Source organism: Dromiciops gliroides, chromosome 2 (assembly GCF_019393635.1).
Source record: "Dromiciops gliroides isolate mDroGli1 chromosome 2, mDroGli1.pri, whole genome shotgun sequence".
NCBI classification, from domain to species: domain Eukaryota; kingdom Metazoa; phylum Chordata; class Mammalia; order Microbiotheria; family Microbiotheriidae; genus Dromiciops; species Dromiciops gliroides.
The window spans coordinates 604675725-604696528 of record NC_057862.1 but is presented as its reverse complement, the minus strand read 5'-3'; the positions used below and the strand labels follow the sequence as shown (position 1 = coordinate 604696528).

Genomic DNA, 20804 nt, shown 5'->3' with positions numbered 1-20804 from the left:
GGATGCAGTTCTTTAAGGATTACTCAGGTGCTTTCTTGGACAACCTACAGGGGTGAGTTGGTATTATTATTCTCATTTTACAAATGGGGAAAGAGAGGCTCAGAGAAGCGAGTCAGTCCATAAATATGGAACGTGAACCCAGGTCTTTTGAATATAAACCCACGGCTCTTCCTACTATTCCCTGGGGTACCCCTGGATATAAAATGATAAAAATCAGCCCAAGATCAAAAGGAGCAAGAAATATGTGCTCAGGAAATCCTCCACTCTCCCATCGCTCAATTTCATCATTTTTATTACTCATATATCCAGAATAATCCATTATACAAATCTTTCAAAATAACTAGATATTACAAGAATAGTTTACAACTTAGCTCTGATTGCACAAACACTCGACACAGGAAACCATTTTTACGAATACATTTGTTTTCTCTCAAGAATACTTTAATACAGAAAATAGGTCTTTGAACATCTTAGAGCACATTTCAGTAATCAGAGATTCCTTTCCTATTAGTTATGAAAATGACATCTCGTTTCAGGTTTTCTAATGCCATTTAACACAGTATGTCGATCACATCCAAACTTGTACTGAGACAGTGCTTTTTGTCTCAGAGATGTTGTCTTACTTTTCAAATACTGTTGAGTCTACAAAGTTCAAAGGACTTTCGGCCTTTTGTACTGATCTGAAAGAATTCAAGTATTCTTTTGATTAGGAGAGCTCTATTTCAACAGCTTTCCTTCTGAAAACCTATTCTGAATGTTAAGGTGTCTCACTAACCCTTAACTGGCAGCATTCTTGTTTTCATTCTGATGAAGGTTATATTTATGTAGAACTTTATTTTATGCCCCATGACCAGGTAGAGTTTTTTGCATTCTACCTACAGCTTCTACACCATAAAATGGAACTCCAGAAACTAATGTTAAATACAAACATTAAGAAAGTTAATATTTTTGACATCGTTTGGAGCAAAGAACCACATTACATTCATTCAAGGTCTCATTCAAGGTCTCCCCCCGGGTTGAAAATGATGTTTAAAAAAAAAAATAATAGCAAAAAAAGTATAGGGATGTGGCAGTAGTCCTGTAAAATATTGAAAGACTGAAAAGCGTAAATGCTGAGGTCAACATAGGGGGTTATATACACCCAAATCAAAACTGTTTTCATCAACAGGCTCTACTGACAGTTGAGTTCAGTATTTGGCAAACATTCCTTTCTAATGTTTGTAGCTATAAACAGCCTTGCAAACAGCCACCTGCCCACAGCAAGCAACTCTCTGTACTGGGCAAGCCACAAAGAACACTGATTACATGAAAACCGATGGGGTAAATATTCGGCTGAGATTATGTGTCTGGGACACTATTTATTTCCTAGGCCACGTGAAGTTTCCCTGGCTACATGAAAGAAGTATTCATTTGACAAGATTTTCGGATAACATTAATAAAACCAAGAGTCAGGTAGTATCCTACATTCAAAACCGAGATTCTAAGCACCCCCCTCAATGACATACCACATTCTCCAAAAGTGCCTGTCTGTTAAGAAGTTAAACATCAATTCAGAAGTGGGATGCAGTGCCATCATTTTTGAGTCACAGCTCCCAAAAAGTTTCTATTTTTCCTCCGAAGTAACAAGTTGCTACAGGTCGCATCCTATAGCACTGAAGTTGGAAAAGCACAACTACTTTGCAATATGGCAAGCATTCAATCACATTATACTGGGTCACATTTGCATATAACTAGAGGACTGTCAGCAGATTTTTATTCCAGTGATTTTGCAAATTCAGCATAGTCAATGTAGCCGTCATTGTTCTTGTCATCATCCTTTAAAACATCATCTATCAAGTTCATCAGTTCTTCTTCCTTCATGGCTGGTGCCTGCTCCCCTCCTTCCTGTGAAACATAATCAGGTGTCAGTGAATAGCCCAGTCATGCTAAATCCCAGGGGGTGAAATAAGGAGAGGAGAGGTACAAAACTCATGCCAACAAACATCTGTCCCAACATGATGAAAAACACATTATGGTGGTACCAGGATTCAAGGAGATGACTAGGAAACACCATGCAGTAACCAGACTCTACTTCATCGTGTCATTTATTCATTTCTGGCATTTCAACAGTGTAGGGAATTAGCAGAATGAAGCAGATTGGTAATTCATCAGAACATGGCTTAGCTGCCAGGAGAGTGAAGTCTCACGAAAAATGGGGCTCAGAAACGGGGCTTCAACTCAGCTCTTCTGGCCCCCCAGAATGACTATCTGCCTGGTTATGTTGCCCCTCATTTAACAAAAATAAATCTTAGAAACAACTCAGAATTATTTATCCATGAAGAAAGCAGCAACAGCCTGAATAAGCCCTTATTTAGGAAAACTCCTGGAAAAATATGAGCTTTTCCCTGTCCCACAGACACAGCGCCTGAGAGCTATAGCAGACGCTCCTGAGGTGGAGGGGGTGAATGATGTGACACCAACCCATGGCCATTACTGGGGAAACAACTCATGGAGGAAGTGCCCCAATGAGGGGAGGTCAGAGTGAGCGTTTGCTATGGACACCACAGTGACCCATCCCAGATGCTCACTTCACCTATGTGAAACCATGGGGCCACAGGGGGAAGGGGAGTAAGATTATAGCCACGCAAGAGGGAAGTGGCATCAGAGAAAACCTGGGTGATGTTTAACATGGAGCTTGTTCCCAATACTTCTATAAATAGCTCACAGCAGGTCAATGTTTACAAGTCTTGTGGATTCTTCCTTCAAAATACTCCCTACAGCCATCCCATCTTTCCATTTCCAGTCACCACGTTAGCCCCAGCCCTAATCCATTGCCCAGCCCACCCCAAACATCTAGACTGCTGCAACAGCCTAACTGGTCTCACTGTCTTGTCTTCTCTTTCCAATCCATCCTGCCCACCAGTACAGATCCATCTTCCTAAAACACTGCTTCAGGCCATCTCCTTGCTCAAAACTCTTCAAGGCTTCTCATCACCAAGAGGATAACAACGAAAATCCTTAGCTTGGTATATCCATAATCTGATCCCAGCTTACATTTCCAATATGGAAACCTCTCTATCCTACCAAACATACCTTGTGTCTTCTTGCCTCCATACCTTGTTACAGATACCCTTCTACCTGAAAGGAATATCTTCTCCATTCTCTAAATTCTACCTATCAATGGAAGCCTAAGAAATCCCACATCCTCCAAGTAGTTTTCCCTGACTATCTCATGCCATCATCCCCTTCTCCTCTAAATGTCTCATCTGACAGAGCACATGTTGCCTTAAATTGTTATTTTTTTTAATGTGGCTACATCTTATTTCCCCAATTAGATTCCAAACCATACATACTTGAATCTCCAATAGGTTCTAGGAGAGTGATGAGAATACAGTAGGCTCTCATAAGCATAGGAGGCTTGAATTATAATGCAAAACAGTCTAGGTCCTTTCCTGGTAGATTTACACATCTAGTAATGTTAGGGGCCAGCAAATGCAAATTAGATGTCAGCAGGCTGTGGCTCTGCCCCTATTCTGCCATCTACCAGTCCTAGTGCCAAACTTTTCTAGACCTCAGTTCCTCATTCTATTCAGCAAGCATTTATTAATTACCTCCACTATGCATGTACAAGGCCCTAGAGATACAAAAAACAAAACAAGTGACTCCCCTATTAAAATGCAGGCTGAACTAGATGATCTCTAAAGGGCCTTTCCTTCCTGATATTTTAGAATTCCTCAATGTTAAGAAACTCCCAGGGCAGCTAGGTGGCGCAGTAGATAGAGCACCAGCCCTGGATTCAGGAGACCCGAGTTCAAATCCGGCCTCAGACACTTGACATTTACTAGCTGTGTGACCCTGAGAAGTCACTTAACCGTCATTTCCCTGCCAAAAATTAAAAGGAAAAAAAAAAAGAAACTCCCCCAGATGCTGACCATGAATTTTCTAATTTTTTTTAATTAGTATCTACATTAAATTTAAATTGGCATCTAAAACCAACGATCTGTGGCAGTGATTGGGACTGGATGATACAGAAAATCCCAAACCATCATGTTGGCCTGGAGTCAACTTATTCTACTTCCAGACCATTTTTCCCCCCTGAAAGGTGCTATCAAAAGGTGCATTTGAATTGATATGTGTTAGGTTAAAAAAAAATCCTCTAGGAAGGGAAGCTAGGTGGAGCAGTGGATAAAGCACCAGCCCTGGATTCAGGAGAACCTGGGTTTATATCTGGCCTCAGACACTTGACACTAGCTGTGTTGACCCTGGGCAAGTCACTTAACCCTCATTGCCCTGCAAAATAAATAAATAAATAAATAAATCCTCTAGTCTGTCCTCTATGGGAGGGGCAAGGGAACCAGGAAGAAAAACTAAGAGTAGTAGGGAATGACAGGAAAGTCATGAAATTATGAGGATCATCTTGTCCAACCCCTATCTGAAAAAAAGGACCCCTTCTCTAACACCCTGTAACGATTGGAATAACGCCACCTGCTGGATACTTACTGTAGAGGAGTTCTGCCCATGAAGGGAAGGTCTTTGAGGGCAAGACCAGGAGTCAGGAAGTGACGCGGGCTAGTGGGAGGAGGAAGGAAGAGACTGGCGCTCAGGCTCGCGCTCTTTCCTCTGGACTCTGGTGGAGAAGGGAGCTAAATATGTGCTCTCCCTTTAATAGATAGAAATCTAGGCCTTTTTCTCTCTCTTTACCAAATTCTTATTCTCCTTAATAAATGCTTAAAAGTCTAACTCTTGCTAAAGCTTATAATTGATTGGCGACCACTCATTAGATATTTTAGACAGTTTAGCTAGAATTTTACCCCTTAACAGATGGCTGACCACGAAGAGGAAAGCTAACCCTCAGTCTTCTTCTGATCTTCTGGTTGGGTAAGAAATTTCCCCTCCCTCTCCCTTTAACTGCTAAGTACTGGCGTACTGGCTGTGTTTTCCTTCAAATTTTTTCGAATGGACCTTTTAAACTCCCTAATTACCCTATTTTTGATTTTAGTCTGTTTAACCAGACAAATGGGAGATAAGATCATGTTAATGCTTTGTTTTTGTGGATTTTCTATTTTTTTTTTTATTTTTGTTAAAAGAGCCAGCAATTTACTCACACAAAGAAATATCTCTCCCTCTCCCAACCATGCTTTTTCAGAGAAACCTGAAGAGATTCCCGCAGCTTTTCCCAATTCTAACACTAATTGTTGCTCTAATTTTGCAAGCCTGGAGGCAAAGACCCACCCTCTAGAAGCTTTTAATCCCCTAGCGCCTGGAGGCCAAGTGGGGGAAGAGGAATCCAGGCCTGAGTTCAAAATCAAGTCTGATTCAAATTGCTCTGGTCCCTCCCCTCCTCTCCAGACCCCACCCTCTACTCCTCCTATGGCCAAGCCCATAGCTTCCCCTGCCTGGGAAGTCCAGAGATCTGATGCGCATGCTCAACTTTCTCTAACTACATTTGCAGCTTCAGGCTCAGCCCTTCCCCAGCCTGGATGTGCTTCTGAGAGAAGCTTAGAAAGCCCTTTAAATTCCACATATGCCCGTTTTGTTCATAATTTTGCTAACCTGCTTTTGTCTTTAATTAGTAATCTTATAAAGCATTTGTATGGTGAAAAGACTGACAGACAATATAGAGGGGTTAAAGAAGAAAAACTTAAGCTGAATAAGAATGACAATCACCATAGTTCAAGACTCCGCTTCTTTTGCCATGGAAGGGTATATATTTTACAGAAATGTGGAAGTAAACAGCAAGATATTGATATGAGTATTGGGGATTTTAGATATCGGAATCAAAAGTGTTCTGAATTCACTCAGAGTAATAGTATCAGTTCAGAGGTTACATAGGATTTCTATGCTATTACATATGCATTTTGAAATTAATGGTATGGGTTTATTTTCATAGAGATTTTCATGCATTTGAGATTGTGTTTTATACTTAGTTTTTAAAACAAGGAGAATATTTGTAAAAGCTTTTAATAGTCATGTGATCAAGTTTATATTTTATAATACTCTTATTAATATTAAGTTCATGTTCATATAGATTTCCTTAGTTTGAATTTCACTGTCTTTTATTGTTCCATGTGTATTTTCTTCTATTCATTTATCTAATTTTGAAAAAATTGCAAGATGGTTTTGATTTCATAATACAGTGTTAATTCTAGGAGTATTGTGCTCCCATATTCTGAGTTGTTTGTTTTTGTTATTTTTTCTCAACTGATTATTTGATCAAACTCTTTAAAGCATTTCCCTAGCAAATTGTTTGCCATGGCAAGTGTAAATTGATTCTAGAAGTATTATTTTTGATAAGCATATTCCAAAAAAAAAAAAAAAAGAGGGGAACATTTGTAAAAGTTGTCTTTGAGATTGTGTTGTGCTTTAACTTGTATTTAAATATGTTCAGATTTTTCAAAAAAGTAATTGTATGCTAAGTAAAAAAAAAGGTATTATTTGAAATTGTTGCATAATTATATATTATATTCTGAGTCAAGATGTATTCACATTTTTTGCAATCATTTATTATCCTCAATTTTTAAATCCATATGAGACTTGGATTATGGGAACTTATCATTTAAGACATTAATTGCCTTTATTCTGAGTTATCAGATGCCAGTTGGCCAAGATGCCATCCAATCACAAGAGGAATACATGCAAGAGCAGACACTGAACTGTCACATGAGGGGAGACATGCATGAAGTCAAGGTATGGCCAAGGGAACGGCTTTTGACAAATGTTGAGGTTGGATTCTCTTGGTTTAATATTTTATTTTATTTTTCCCCACAATATTGTACAGATGGCTGGAAGTATTGATCCCACCCATCTCACTTCTACACCTGGCTTCTATGCTCCCTCCTATATGCCTGATGCCATGGACCATCTCAATCCCATGCATCTGATTAAGTCTGACTCAGTTTCCTCCAATATGTTCGGTGGCATGGACGTATATTCCATCCACCTATTTTAAGCCTGGCATACTGTATGGGCAGTACATATTGCTCAAGTGTGGGAATGTTCATATCCCATCATTTCTCTGTTCTTTTATGGTAACCCCCATAATTATCTCAGGTGTCATGATAAATAACAGTGTTGAATTTGGCCTTGACATCTGTTACTAATTATATTAGATTTTAAAATTTCTCATAATGGCATGAGGATAATTAGGCAGATGATGCAAAAAGTGATGAAACAGATAAAAATTATTTTTAATAATTAATATTGCAGCAATTGTCTTCTCAATTACCCTCCATAAGGGGGGGACTATAGTAATATTATAATTTTAAAGAATGTTTCAATTTTTGTTTTATTATATGTTTCATGTGTAACAACTAAGATTCTGTATTCCCTTAGACATGTTTTTGAGAACTTTCATTGTTTGATTTTATTATTGACAAAGCTATTTTAAAGTTGTGTTAAGCTCAATTTTGTAGGAAATTTTCCTGGCTGATTACCAGCATCCATACCTCAACCCCTGAAAAGACTTCCATTCCATGACTACACCTAGAGGACATCTGAGAAAAGACTTTCAGAGACTTTAAATGAACAGTTTTGATTTGTTGTTTTTGTTGTTTTTTTCTCTTTCTGTTATAATATACACCATCTGTAACATGTATTCTCTGGAGAGGCCCTCCCTTTGCAAGACTAATGTCAAAGCGTCGGTTCATGAGGACAAAAAAAATCGCCCCTCTGGACAAAACTTTCCTCTCTTCCTTTTCTATATTGTTGTTCACATATTATTAGTTAGCAATAGTTATCATATTGTTTTTACTGTTCCGTCAAGGAAACATTTTGTTTCTTGAGGAACAACAGGGGGGACTGTAATGATTGGAATAACGCCACCTGCTGGATACTTACTGTAGAGGAGTTCTGCCCATGAAGGGAAGGTCTTTGAGGGCAAGACCAGGAGTCAGGAAGTGACGCGGGCTAGTGGGAGGAGGAAGGAAGAGACTGGCGCTCAGTCTCGCTCGCTTTTCCTCTGGACTCTGGTGGAGAAGGGAGCTAAATATGTGCTCTCCCTTTAATAGATAGAAATCTAGGCCTTTTTCTCTCTCTTTACCAAATTCTTATTCTCCTTAATAAATGCTTAAAAGTCTAACTCTTGCTAAAGCTTATAATTTATTGGCGACCACTCATTAGATATTTTAGACAGTTTAGCTAGAATTTTAGCCCTTAACAACCCCCTGTAAGTGGTTCTCCTGCCTTTTCCTGGGAGATCCAGCCCCCAAACACACACACACACACACACACACACACACGCCTCCTAAGGGTGTCTGTATAGCTCTAATTGGAAGACATCACCTCTAGATATACCTTTTGAGTACTTCCATTCATTTCTTCTGGTTCTTCCTTCTGAGACAAAAGAGAAGGCATCTTATGACTCTCCCATTTGGTGGCAAATATAATGTCTCCCCTGAGTCTTCTCTGCTCCAGGCTAAACACCCTTAGTTCTTCTATGGTATTGATCTGAGGTCCTTTTCTATCCTGAGCACGCCTCAGGCTACTCTCACATTTATCAATGTCCTTCTACAAATGTGGTGCCCAGAAGTGAACACAATTCTCCAGGTAGAAGCTACAAGGTAACGAGGCCCTTGCTACAGAAGAGCTGAAGGTCACATCAGTAACGTATTCCCAGGATTACCAAGGGACCTTTTCACACGGGCATAGCCTCCTGTGTGGTTTTCTCACTCACCTCCTTGTGGACGTGAGAGATAGCAGTAGCGAGTTCTAAGCCATCGAGCAAATTATTGCCATCGTAGTCATGCATCTTGAAGTAATGGAGCTGCAGCTCCTGTGGAGACATCTCCGACTCTGTTTTCTCAATGACACCCTCTAGATGTTCCATGATGTGCCTAAAAACCAACAGTCAGACTGAGACCGCTGCAAAGGCTTATGGCGACTTCAATCAGCTCGAACTGTCGCAAAGGAGGAACCCAGGAGTAATCGGGTCTGGCTGCAATCATGACTTAAAGCTCAGGCCTTTTATCAGAGCAGCAAACAGTAATGGAAGCCTGGCTGAAGTGACCTGAGCCACCCCAGGACAAGGAAGATTTAAGGGGGAAGACAACGCTGTAAGGTTATTTCTCATACACCAAGGGAAAAGACATGGCAATGCAGGGAGAGAGGATATGTAGGCACCAGTTGTGGCTGTCCCATTAACTCACTTAACTTCTCTGGGCCTCAGTTTCCCCACTCATGTGGCTGGCGATAGTAACCAACATGACTTACCCACCTCCCAGGGTTTGCTGCTTGGATCAAATGAAATCAGGGATTGGAATATGCTTTAGGAAAAAATCACGTCCTGTTGCAGCTGCAGCTGCCACTGGCCAGGCACAATCTCCAGCGCCTGGCAGCCCCCACAACACGTACTCTTTGTCCTGCACCATGTTCTTATCCAGGCGAACTCCAGCATGGCCATCCACGTGCTCTTCTGCCCCAGCCCTCAGGGTGCCAAATGCCCCAAGGAGGCAGCACAGGAGAGTGGCTCTAAGCATCCTTGGGGAGCTTATGTCCATATCTAGTAAGAGGAAATACAGAGGGTGATAATGACAACTAAAGTTCCCATAAAGATTTGCATTCTAGTCATCGCTCCTGCTAATTCAAAGAAGCAACCTGGTACCTGGCCCACTGGACTTGGGGGAAGGGGACGTGAGGAGGGGTCCTAGGTCTGCCTCCAGCTCAATGTGTGACTTTAGACTATTTCTTATCTGTCCAATGGGGCCTCATAACCCCTGGCCTGCCTGTCTCACCAGGCTGCTAGGATGATTTAAAGAATGGCACAACAGATGTGAAGGGATTAAGTGCTATGGAGATGGAGTACCCTGGAAGCCTGGCACAGTATGACCTGCCAAGAAGTCACAGTTTACAACAATTAAAGGCAAAAAGTCCCAGGCCTTTGCTGACTCAACCATCTGGTCTGGAGGCAGCAGGTAAATAAATAACCAAAGCGGGAGAACAGCTTGCAAAGTGCAAAGGCCCAATGGACACAATAACTGGGGAGGAGGTGGGCAGCAGGTCCTACTGAGACTCCCTGATACAGACCATCCACGTGGCCAGCGGGAGTCCATAAACCTTTGGGTTATAGCATAGGCTGGTGCAGTGGAATGCTCCCCAAACTCAGCAAGGGGGAGGGGAGGGGCGTCTGGAACCATTCCTTCTCCCATCTCTTGCAAAGAACAGCTGTCATCCAAAGGGCACTGTCATTGGCTCACCTCATCCCCAGCCTCCCAAAAATGCCATTGGCATATACTCCAAGGAGGTCAATAACATCGAGGAAAGTCCCAGGGATAAGACACCATTCAGAGCAGCTGGCAACAAAGTGACTGGAGGAGGGCAGGGGGACATAATGGAAGAGCCTTACACTGGATGTGAGAAGTTAACAAAGACGTGGAATTCTGAGGAATGTGGAAAGACGTGTATGAAGTGACAGAGATGCAGAACAAGGAAATCAGAACTGGGAGAACACATACCATGATGTAAATAGCACAGATGACAACAACACTAAAGGGCAGCTAAACTCCAATAATTACAGTGGAACAATCTTGATTCCAAGAACAGATGAAAAGGACACATCCCTGACCTGTCTGGGGAGGGGTCAAGTGGGGGAATGCAGGGAACTAAGATTTCATGCTTCGTCAGTTTGTTTTGCAGAACTGGTTTTCTTTGTTTTAAGGAGGTTCGATGTAGAGTGGAGGAAACATTCAAGGACATAACTGATGTTAAAACAAAGTTGTCAACCAAAAAGAGGAGGGGAAAGTGGAGGGTTGGTATCATTCTTGGCAGCAATGCCCCAGCACTCCCCAGAGAGGCACTCATTTGGACAGACATGCAGTGAATAGAGTATTTGTGTAGACGATCCAAAAGGTTTCCGTGTGAATTGTCATCTCACTAGAACAAAAAGTAGGGCAATTAGGTGACGCAAAGGATAGATTGCTGGGCCTGGAGTTAAGAAGACTCATCTTTGTGAGTTCTAATCTAGCCTCAGACCCAGCTGTGTGACCCTGAGCAAGTCACTTCACCCTGTTTGCCTCAGTTTCTTTCTTCATCTGTAAAATGATCTGGAGAAGGAAATGGTAAACCACTCCAGTATCTCTGCCAAGAAAACTCCAAATGAGGTCACAGAGTCAGACGCAACTAAAAATGACCAAACAACAAAAATAACAACAACAACAAAAAAAAAGTCAATAACAGAGAGAAACTACATTCTAACTTTCAAATGTCAAATTTCAGCAGTGAATGTAAACTTAAGTCACCTCTAAGTGTGACTATTCAGGCCTTATAATTCTAAGAAACATGAGAAGGGGGCAGGAATGCCAGTTCTTCCCTGATATTTCCAACTTGGGCATTCGTTGTCAAATCCAAACAATAAGAATCATTTGGGGTATTTGGCTCAATCCCTCTCACGGCACCTCCCTTAGCTCCCTCTAAAAACAGCAATTACCATATGTTTCTAACTCTCAGGAACAAGAAAGAACAAACCAACCGAACAGAAGAAAAACAAAACACAACACCCCCTGTCAAGTCCTGGCTTGGGCATGACAATTTGAGAGTCCCCGGCTAGTATCTAATGATACAACCTAAATTCCAAATGCCCACTTCAAAAAAATGTCTCAAGACCAAGGCATCACCAGCAAGTCAGAACAAGGACTTAGCTGCTCCACGTACAGACAGACAGCCTGACACATAAACTACAGGAGCAACGTCCCCATATCTCAGTGTTGCCCCAGAAAATGACATGCTCTTCATTACAGAGGGGTAATGAATGAGTGACTCAGCTCCAGAGATGGGTTCTTAGTTAAGATAGCTTACTCATCCAAGGAAAAATCACCAGCTTAAAAAAGTTCAGTCCGGAATCTTCATTAATACCAGACCCAACAGTGTCTTGGCCACAGCAGGCATACAATGAGTATTTGTGGATTTGGGTTTAAAGAGAAAAGACAAGGACTGGCTTCCAACTTGAGAGATGGAATAGAATCCTTTCCTCCAGCCTAAACTTCTTACGTTGGCATTTGAGGCCCTCCACCATTTACCCCCACTCTAACTATCCTATTTATTTTTTTCTCTTTCCCCCAACATACTTTCTCTGCCCCACCAAGAGTTTCCTTGCTTCTATATCATGCCAGACTATTCCTGCCTATATTTTCTTTCTTTCTTTTTTTTTTTTTTGGTTTGTGAGGCAATTGGGGTTAAGTGACTTGCCCAGGGTCACACAGCTAGTAAGTGTTAAGTGTCTGAGGTCGGATTTGAACTCAGGTCCTCCTGAATCCAGGGCCGGTGCTCTATCCACTGCACCATCTAGCTGCCCCGTCCTGCCTATATTTTCACTCCCAATGGTCTCTCCCCATCTTCAACCTCCATCTAAAGCCTCATCCTTCAGTGTCAAAGGTTCAAATCTCAGAGTTACCATGGAGCAGTATGGTTTGGTGGAAAGGGCACCAACTCTGGAGTCAGAAGACCTCTCAAGCTTACTAAACCTGTGTGACCTCGGGCAAGGTACTTTATCCCTGTGGGCCTTAGTTTTCTCATCTGTAAAATGAGAAGATCCATCCAGATGACCTCTAAGGTCCCTTCCAGCTACAGACCCTTGAGTACACTGTTAACTATTTCAAGCAACCCAGACGCTTCCCTTCTGTTACTATCTATAGGCCTTACTGTCTAAAGCATCATATGGTAGAGTGCTGGATTCCAGGTCAGTTAAAGACTTGAATTCAATCCTGCCTCAGGAATGCAACAATGTGACCGTGAGCGAATCACTAATAGCCTCAGTTTCTTACCCTGTAAAATGGAGATTATAATGCTTACTTTGCAGGATTGGTCTGCAGATTAAAGCACTTTGAAAATATTAAAGTGCTTTTTGTTGTTGTCCGGTAGTTTTTCAGTCATTTGTCCAACTCTTCATGAGCCCATTTTGGGTTTTCTTGGCAAAGATAATGGAGTGGTTTGCTATTTTCTTGTCCAGATCCTTTTATAGATGAGGAAACTCAGGCAAACAAGGTAAAGTGACTAGCCCAGGGTCACACAGCTACTAAGTGTCTGAGGCTGGATTTGAACTCACTAGAATGAGTTGTCTTGACTCTAGGCCCAGCACTCTATCCACTGTGCCACCTAGCTGGCCTTTAAAATGCTATATGCCAGTTATTTAATATTCGTGTAGGCACTTATTGTGTACATGAGAGCAGGACTTCTTAAACTTTTCCCCCACGTAATTTCTACATGACACCGGGAATATAAGTAGATAACTAGATATACATAACCTTTTACTGTTGCCAAATTTTTCTCAACCCCCACATTCAGTTCCGTGACCCCATATGGGGTCGTGACCTACAGTTTAAGAAGTTAGGCATTAGACTCTTCTTTCCTACTAGATTATGAAATTTGAGGGAAAATCTTTGGTTGTCTCATATCGTTCATAGCACCTAGAGATGAACGTACACCAGGCACTTGGTAAAACTCGGGTTGAACTGAAAGGAATGTAATCTGATAGGTTTTTTGTATATTCCTGAACCAGGGAAGGAGATTTTGAAACCTCCAGACATGTGCTGGATTTGGAGTCAAATGATTTGAGTTGAGATCCCAGCTTCGTCCTGTACTGCCCATGTAACCTTAGAAAAGTCACGGAGCTTAACTAGACCTGTTTTTTCATCTGTACAATGAGAGGATTGGATTGGTCGCCCTCTGTGGTTCTTTTCCTGCTCAGGTCAACCCATCAGCTGGACAAGCCCAGCTACGTTACTACTGAAGAACATGATGTTGCAAGGGACCTCTGACATTTCCTACTTGAAGCAACCAAGTTATCGTTAGTCCAGTTAGAATCTGAAAGCATTTGGTTACCCTCTTACCTCCCCCAAATGATCACAAGCTGTTAGTTAGCTCTCCTAGCCTGGGAGGAACCAAAAACAAAGCTCCTGCAGCACGTTACTGATGCCGTACACACTGTGCCCAAGATAATCTCTACCCAAGGCAAGGGACAAAGTGACAGAGGCAAGGTAGGCAGTTTTGCCTGTCAAGATCGTAGGGTCACACATTTAGAGCCGGAAAGGCCCTTGGATAACACTGAGTCCAATTCCCTCATTTTACAGATGAGGAAATAGGCAATGACGAAGATAAATGACTTTTCCCAAGGTTCCACAGCAGCCAATGTGTTCATGGTAGGAGGTGACCTGGGTCTTCCTGATTCCAAGCCCTGTACCCTGTTTCACAACACCTCTGCTCCTGGCCTGCACTGGGGAGAGGAAGCATATGCTTGAGGGAGTTTGGCAGGTTCACTCAGGCAGGTTCAAAGCAGACCTCTAAAGTGGAAGAGCTGAGAAACCCTCCATTGCTCTGCTCAAAAGCAGGTATTACAAGCAGACCTTAATTTGGGGACTTCTAGAAACACCCCTGATTCTGATACTCAGCTGCCTCTGCCTTCTAAGGGTCCCAGCTAAGACCCTGGGCAGTGCCCTGAACTACCTGGAACAGACTCACCTAGACCTTGTCACTTCTCCCTGCGGGGTCTGTGTTGGAGGGAGGGGGAACAGAGCAAAGACCTTTCGGGCCGGGGTATCTGCCCTGATCCATGCAGGGAAGAAGATGCAGCTGCTACCTTGGGTCTCAGGGAAGTACAGGGTGCATGCAGCCTTTTGGGACCCTTCTGCTTCAAAACCCACCTGCAGCCTCCTGAGAGACTGCTCCCTCCATCCAAGGGAATCACCCTCTAGAGCCTTCACCTTGCACGATCTCCCTGATCCCTCAACCCTATTGCACCCCCGGATTCCATGAGCTTAGCATGCTCTCAGATACCTGGGATCTCTCTCTGGGCATCCAGATCACTAGCCTGCTCCGAGATTCACAGTCCCCAGATCCCTATCTCCCTCCCTCTGGATCCCCAGACCCTTATCCTCTCTCTGGATCCCCAAGGTCCCAAACCCCTAATCTTCTCCCACGGTCCCCAGGCCTCTACTTCGTTCCTTGGGTCTCCAGACCCCTACCCTGAAGCCTCAACCACCTTCCCCGGGCCCCCTCCCCATACTCCGCAGAGCCGTGTCCCGGGCCGCGGTTTACCGGATCCCACGGCCAGATCCGCCCAGATTCCCTCAGGAGCCCCCCTCTCAGCCCCCGGTTCCGCTCCTTTCGGTCCTGGGGTCCCGTTAGCTGGGCTGTCCCGCCGGAAGCCGCCTCCAGGCCGAGGTTTGGGAACTCAGAGTTCCAGACCCCGGCCCCCCACTCACCCTGGCCGCAGTCAGTGAGCACTGAACACCGAGCCTGCCAGGGAGCTTCTCAGTCTCCCCGGTCCCGCGTCCCAGTTCTCTTCCTCCTCTTGCTCCGCCCCTTCGGGAACTCCCTTCTAGCGCATGCGCGCCCCTTTATCGTTCGCCTATTGGCAACCTCTCCGCCCCGCCTTCCCACTTCCCGGAGTCCCGCTTGTGGCAATTCTCTGAGCTTTCCACGTGTAACCGGGCCCAGGCTGAGGGGCGGGGCCTTCCGCCGGGTCCTGCTCTAGCCACCCAGCCCAACTTCCTCCCTCTGCCCCCGACCTCCGCCACGGCGGTGAGACTCCACCCCCTAACTCTCCTCCCCCCGCGAGGAGAGAAGGCTGGTTGCCCAGCGACCAAACACGCCACAAGGCATGACCTGGTGATGGGGCCCCCCAGTGGCTGAGTTTAAAACTGCACCTACTTCAAAGAGTAAAAAAGAGAAAAAGGACCCATACATACAAAAATATAAGTGTGTTGTTGTCTTGGGGGGTTTTTTGTTGGGGTTTTTTTTGGGGGGTGGGGTGGGAAAAGACTCAGGAAGTTAAGGGATGTCCATCACTTTGGGAATAGCTGAACAAATTATGGTATATAACTGTGTTGTAATAAATGATGGAGGGAATGATTTCAGAAAAACGTTGGAAGACTTGTATGAACTGATGATTAACTTTGAAAGCCTTAGAAACTCTCATACACACAATGACCAAAAATCCAAAGAACTCATGATGAAATATACTATCCACATCCAAGGAGAACTGATGAGTTCAGTAGGCAAACTGAAGCATAGTTTTCTTTTCCTTCCTTCCTTTCTTTTCTTTCTGTCTTTTTTTTTTTTTGACATGGCTAACACAGGAATTTGTTTTGCATGACCAGACATATTTCTAACGGGTTTTGTTTGTTTGTTGTCGTTGGGGTTTTTTGTCTCCTGGACAAATGAAGGAAGGGAAAAGGGAAGAAGAGAATTCAGAATTGAATACAAAATAAAATTGAATTAAAAAAATAAATACAGTGAGACCTTGCATTCCATAGTCACTGATGTGACTATAAAGATGCTGTAGAATAGCATTTGAAAAGTCTTATCTGATCCCCTCTCAAAATTCCATCAAGGATACTCTTGTTGTGTTTGTAGAAGACTTAAAGTTTTTTAGAGATGGAAATATAAAACATATGTCATGTTGTTCCACATTCTCCACCTCTGCAGAGGACTTGGGGGAGGTCTCTTATCACATCTTTTCCTTGGGAACATGCTTCTTTGTAATTTTGCAACATTAATTTCCATGGTTTTATAATGGTTGTTCTTTCCATTTACTATGTTGTCATAATTGTATATATTGTTTTCTTGGCTCTGGTTACTTTACAGTGTATCAGTTCATATAAGTCTTTCCACATTTCTCTATATTCATCATATTTGTTTTTTATTACAAAACAGTGTTCTATTACATTCACATATCACAATTTGTTTCGTCATTCTGAATCAATAGATACTAATTTGTTTCCAGTTCTTTGCTACTACAAAAAGCGCTGCTATAATTATTATTTTTTTGGTTAAAATTGAATAAACTGTTTAGTGTATTTACTGACTTGTGAAGAAAACAGCAGAAGCAAGATCTGGAGTTATGGATGGGGGAAGAGGAGGAAGAACACCTATGAGGTCTACTTTCAGCCTCCACTACATTCCTCCAGTCTGTATTTCCATATTCCTCTCTCCCCACACTTCCCAATCCACACTTCTGCCCATCCTTCAAGGCCCTGCTTCAATCTTTTTTTTTTTTTTTTTTTTAGTGAGGCAATTGGGGTTAAGTGACTTGCCCAGGGTCACACAGCTAGTAAGTGTTAAGTGTCTGAGGCTGGATTTGAACTCAGGTACTCCTGACTCCAGGGCTGGTGCTCTATTCACTGCGCCACCTAGCTGTGCCCCCTGCTTCAATCTTACTAAAATAATTTTTCCTTCCTACTAACTTCCGCAGTGAAGACATCCCCCAGCAGAATGGGCAGATGAGAACAATTCATTCCAATGGCCATGAAGGCAGCTGAGGGAGATGCTATAGAGTGCTTAGAGCTTGGCCAGACATCAGACGCCTGGGTCACCATGACATTCCATGCCATCACTAGTCAACTTGACTTTTGTCCTAACACTGGACTTCAATGATTCTGGAAGAGAGAGTGAGGCTGACAACCTCTTTTATTTAAAACCTGTGTAACTGTGGGCAAATCACTTCTACCTATACCCGGTACAGGTCTCAGTTTCCTTATCTGTAAAATGAGGGGTGCAGTGGACTAGATTCCAGCTTAAACCAAAGCTGTTTTTGTCTTTTTTCCCTATTCAAGGATTTTTCCAAGGCAAAGATTGTCTTATTTGTCTTTGTAAGCCCCACAATATTGCAGAGGTATCCACTGAGAGAATCATAAACCTGGAGGGCGAGGGTCACTCCATTTTTTGTCTTCATATCCTCAAGACCTAGCACACTGGAAGCACTAATAAATGCTTGTTAATTAATTAAACAGAGTAGGCACTTAACAACTATTTGGTGATTTGAGTTAATATAGGATAAACATACAAAGTGTGTAGTAAAGGCCAGTCAAGGGGTTCTTCCTAAGAGGCCCAGACTATTTTCAGTAACCCTGGGGCAAAGTCTATATAAATAAAGTGCAACCTGTGTAGAACTGGCTCCCTGGAAATTCATTTCAACTTCAGTTGAGCAATCCTTTTATTCATTTTATATTGATTCTCTAATGTTCTCTAATCTCTTTAAGCCTCTAACCTTCCCCTACTTAGATTCACATATTGCATTTTACTAAGAAGATTGAGATCATCAGTTAATCAGTTAACCAATAGTAAATGCTGTCAAATATTTACTATTTTTTTAAAGAGGTTCCTTCGGGACACAAAGTACACAAGTACGATTTGGTAGTAGATTAAATGAACTGGCTCTTTTGACTAATAGAACCCACCCAGGATACCTAGGATATTGTGTACCTTGTGTTCTACAGAGAACAGCAAACTATAGCCCATGGGTCATAGTGTGCTGACTCCTGCCAAATCAAAAATGGATGCTTTTCAGCATCCTCTTAAATTCAGTACTTTGGAGAAAACCTCTAGTTGTTCTGACCCAATTATGGCTTGGACCCCTAGTATACTAAGGCAACTTACCACTTACAAGCACACAATTTACAATACTATAGGGAAAACTTGTATTTAAAATATATTTTATACAAAAATATAAATATATATATTTTTTATTTTATATGCATTATATAATACATATATATCATAAAATAGACTACTTTTAATTAATAAGCATATATTAAGCACCTTCTGTGAGACAGACACTATGCTAGGCACTAGGAAAATAAATCCAAAGACTAAATCTCTATCCGGAAGGAGTAAATATCTATATTTAAATATAAAGAAAATAAATAGAAGGTAGTTTGGAAGAGAAGTTTGCCAGCAGCTGGCGGAGGGGGGAGGGGTGCAGGGGCAGGAGAGAGATTTGACTTCATAACAAAGCTGGTACTTCAGTTGTGACTTAAAGAGAAGGATTCTGTGGAGTAAACGGGAGGGAGCCCACTTCAGGCACTGGGGAAGAGCCGGTTCAAAGCAAGGAGACAGGAGTATTGGGTGAGCAGAACAGACAGAAGGCTAATGTGGCCGGTGTGGGAGGGGAATGTTCAATGAGGCTTGCAGAATAGGTTGGGAGCCAGGTTGTGAATAGCTTTAATAGACAAATAAAGGAATTTGTATTTTATCCTAAAGTCAATAGCCATTGGAGTTTATTGAGTAGGCTGGATATGGTTGCTTAAGTAAACTCACTTTCACCTCTACTGTCTGGAGAAGGGACAAGGCTTGAGGCAAGGAGGCCAATGAAAGGAGTCATTTGCAGTAATGTAGGTGACCTAAGATGGTGGCTGTGTGAACAGAGAGAAGAATTCAGTTTCTAGAGATGTTATGTTTTGGTTTTGTTGTTGTTGTTGTTTTGAGGGGGGGTGAGGCAGTTGGGGTTAAATGACTTGCCTAGGGTCACACAGCTAGTAAGTGTTAAGTGTCTGAGGCTGGATTTGAACTCAGGTCCTCCTGACTTCAGGGCCAGTGCTCTATCCACTGCACCACCTAGCTGCCCCCTAGAGATATTATGGAGGTAAAAATGGCAAGATCTGGCAGCTGACTGGATATGTGGGATGAGGAAAAACGGGGAGACAAGGATAGTGCCAAGGTTACAAATACAGGAGGCTGGAAGAATGGGTGATACCTGGAGGAGTGTGGAAGAGGGGAGGATTGGGGAAAAAAGATAATGAGTTCTGATTTACATATGCTGAGTTTGAGTGTCTCTGAATCTCCAGTTTGAAATATCCAATAGGAGATAGGTAATATGTAACTGGAGCTCAGGAGAAAGACAAGGCCTAGATATAAAGCTCTGAGTTATATGAACAGTTGTTGTTGTTCAGTCATGTCTGACTCTTCAGGGACCCATTTGGAGTTTTCTTGGCAAAGATACTGGAGCGGTTTGCCATTTCCTTCTCCTGCTCATTTTGCAGATGAGGAAACTGAGCCATACAGGGATAAGTGACTTGCCCAGGGTCACATAGCTACTAAGTGTCCAAAGCCAGATATAAACTCAGGAAGATTAGTCTTCCTTCTTCCAAGTCTGGCCCTCTATCCACTCCATTGCCTAGCTGCCCTATGATATATCATAAGCACTTAATAAATGCTTTTTGACAACTTATTTTGCCGGACTATGTAAATATGTTTTGAGGGATTCCCTTTTCAGTTTTGTTCTTTCAATTTGCTTGATGGGGGAAAAGGGGGGGGGTGACAAAGACAATTTTCTTTTTAAATACTTGTTCCTTGAAAAATAAAATTAATAGAGAACAGTTAGGTGATGCAGTGGATAGAGTTCAGGACTTGGAGTTAGGAAGATCTGAGTTCAAATCCTGCCTCAGAAACATATTAGCTGTTTATCCTGGTCATGTAGACAGACACCTTTGTGTCTCAGTTTCTCTATTTGTAGAATGGGGGTAATAATTGCAACTCCTTCACTGGGTTATTGCCAGGATAAAAAGAATTAATTCATGTAAAGCACTTTACAAACTCTAAGGTGTTATATAAATAGTATTATTATTAACAATAACAACAATAACTTTTAAAAAGATAAGGAGAGGCAGCCTGAGATAACAGAAAGTGCACTGGACTAGAAGTTAGTGCCCATCATTCTGCTGGCTCTTGTTTTTGTACCATAGCTATTTCCCCTATAATAAGTAATGAAGTTTTTTTTGGGGGGGGTGGCAGGGTAAAGAGGGTTAAGTAACTTGCCCAAGGTCACACAGCTAATAAGTGTCAAGTGTCTGAGGCCAAATTTGAACTCAGGTCCTCCGGAATCCAGGACTGGTGCTTTATCTACTTTGCCATCTAGCTGCCCTCCCCCATCATTCTAATCTCAGCTGTGTAACCCAAAGAAAATGGCTTCACTTCTCTTGTCCTCAGTTTCTTCATCTATAAAATTAACTGGATAATCTCTAAATTTCCTTCTGGTTCTAAAGTTGTTTCCAAGATAAATTACAAAAGGATAGAGCAGACACACTGGCACATGAGGAGCTCTTAATAAATGCTTGTTTCTT

The 20804-nt window shown here is 42.4% G+C and overlaps 1 protein-coding gene across 2 annotated transcripts; it reads right to left on the bottom strand.

Moving 5' to 3' along the window:
* Nucleotides 1-275: 275 nt before the first annotated feature.
* MCFD2 (multiple coagulation factor deficiency 2, ER cargo receptor complex subunit) lies at nt 276-15282 on the bottom strand. 2 transcript variants are annotated; one of them, XM_043990193.1, is made up of 5 exons: nt 15168-15282; nt 9328-9475; nt 8651-8810; nt 8272-8310; nt 276-1884 (listed from the first exon to the last, which is right to left on the bottom strand). In XM_043990193.1, the coding sequence occupies exons 2-5, from the start codon at nt 9471-9473 to the stop codon at nt 1753-1755; spliced, it is 477 nt and encodes a 158-aa protein (XP_043846128.1). In that variant the 5' UTR covers nt 9474-9475; nt 15168-15282; the 3' UTR covers nt 276-1752. The 2 variants fall into 2 exon arrangements, with proteins under 2 accessions (XP_043846128.1, XP_043846129.1); XM_043990194.1 differs by lacking the exon at nt 8272-8310.
* Nucleotides 15283-20804: the final 5522 nt, after the last annotated feature.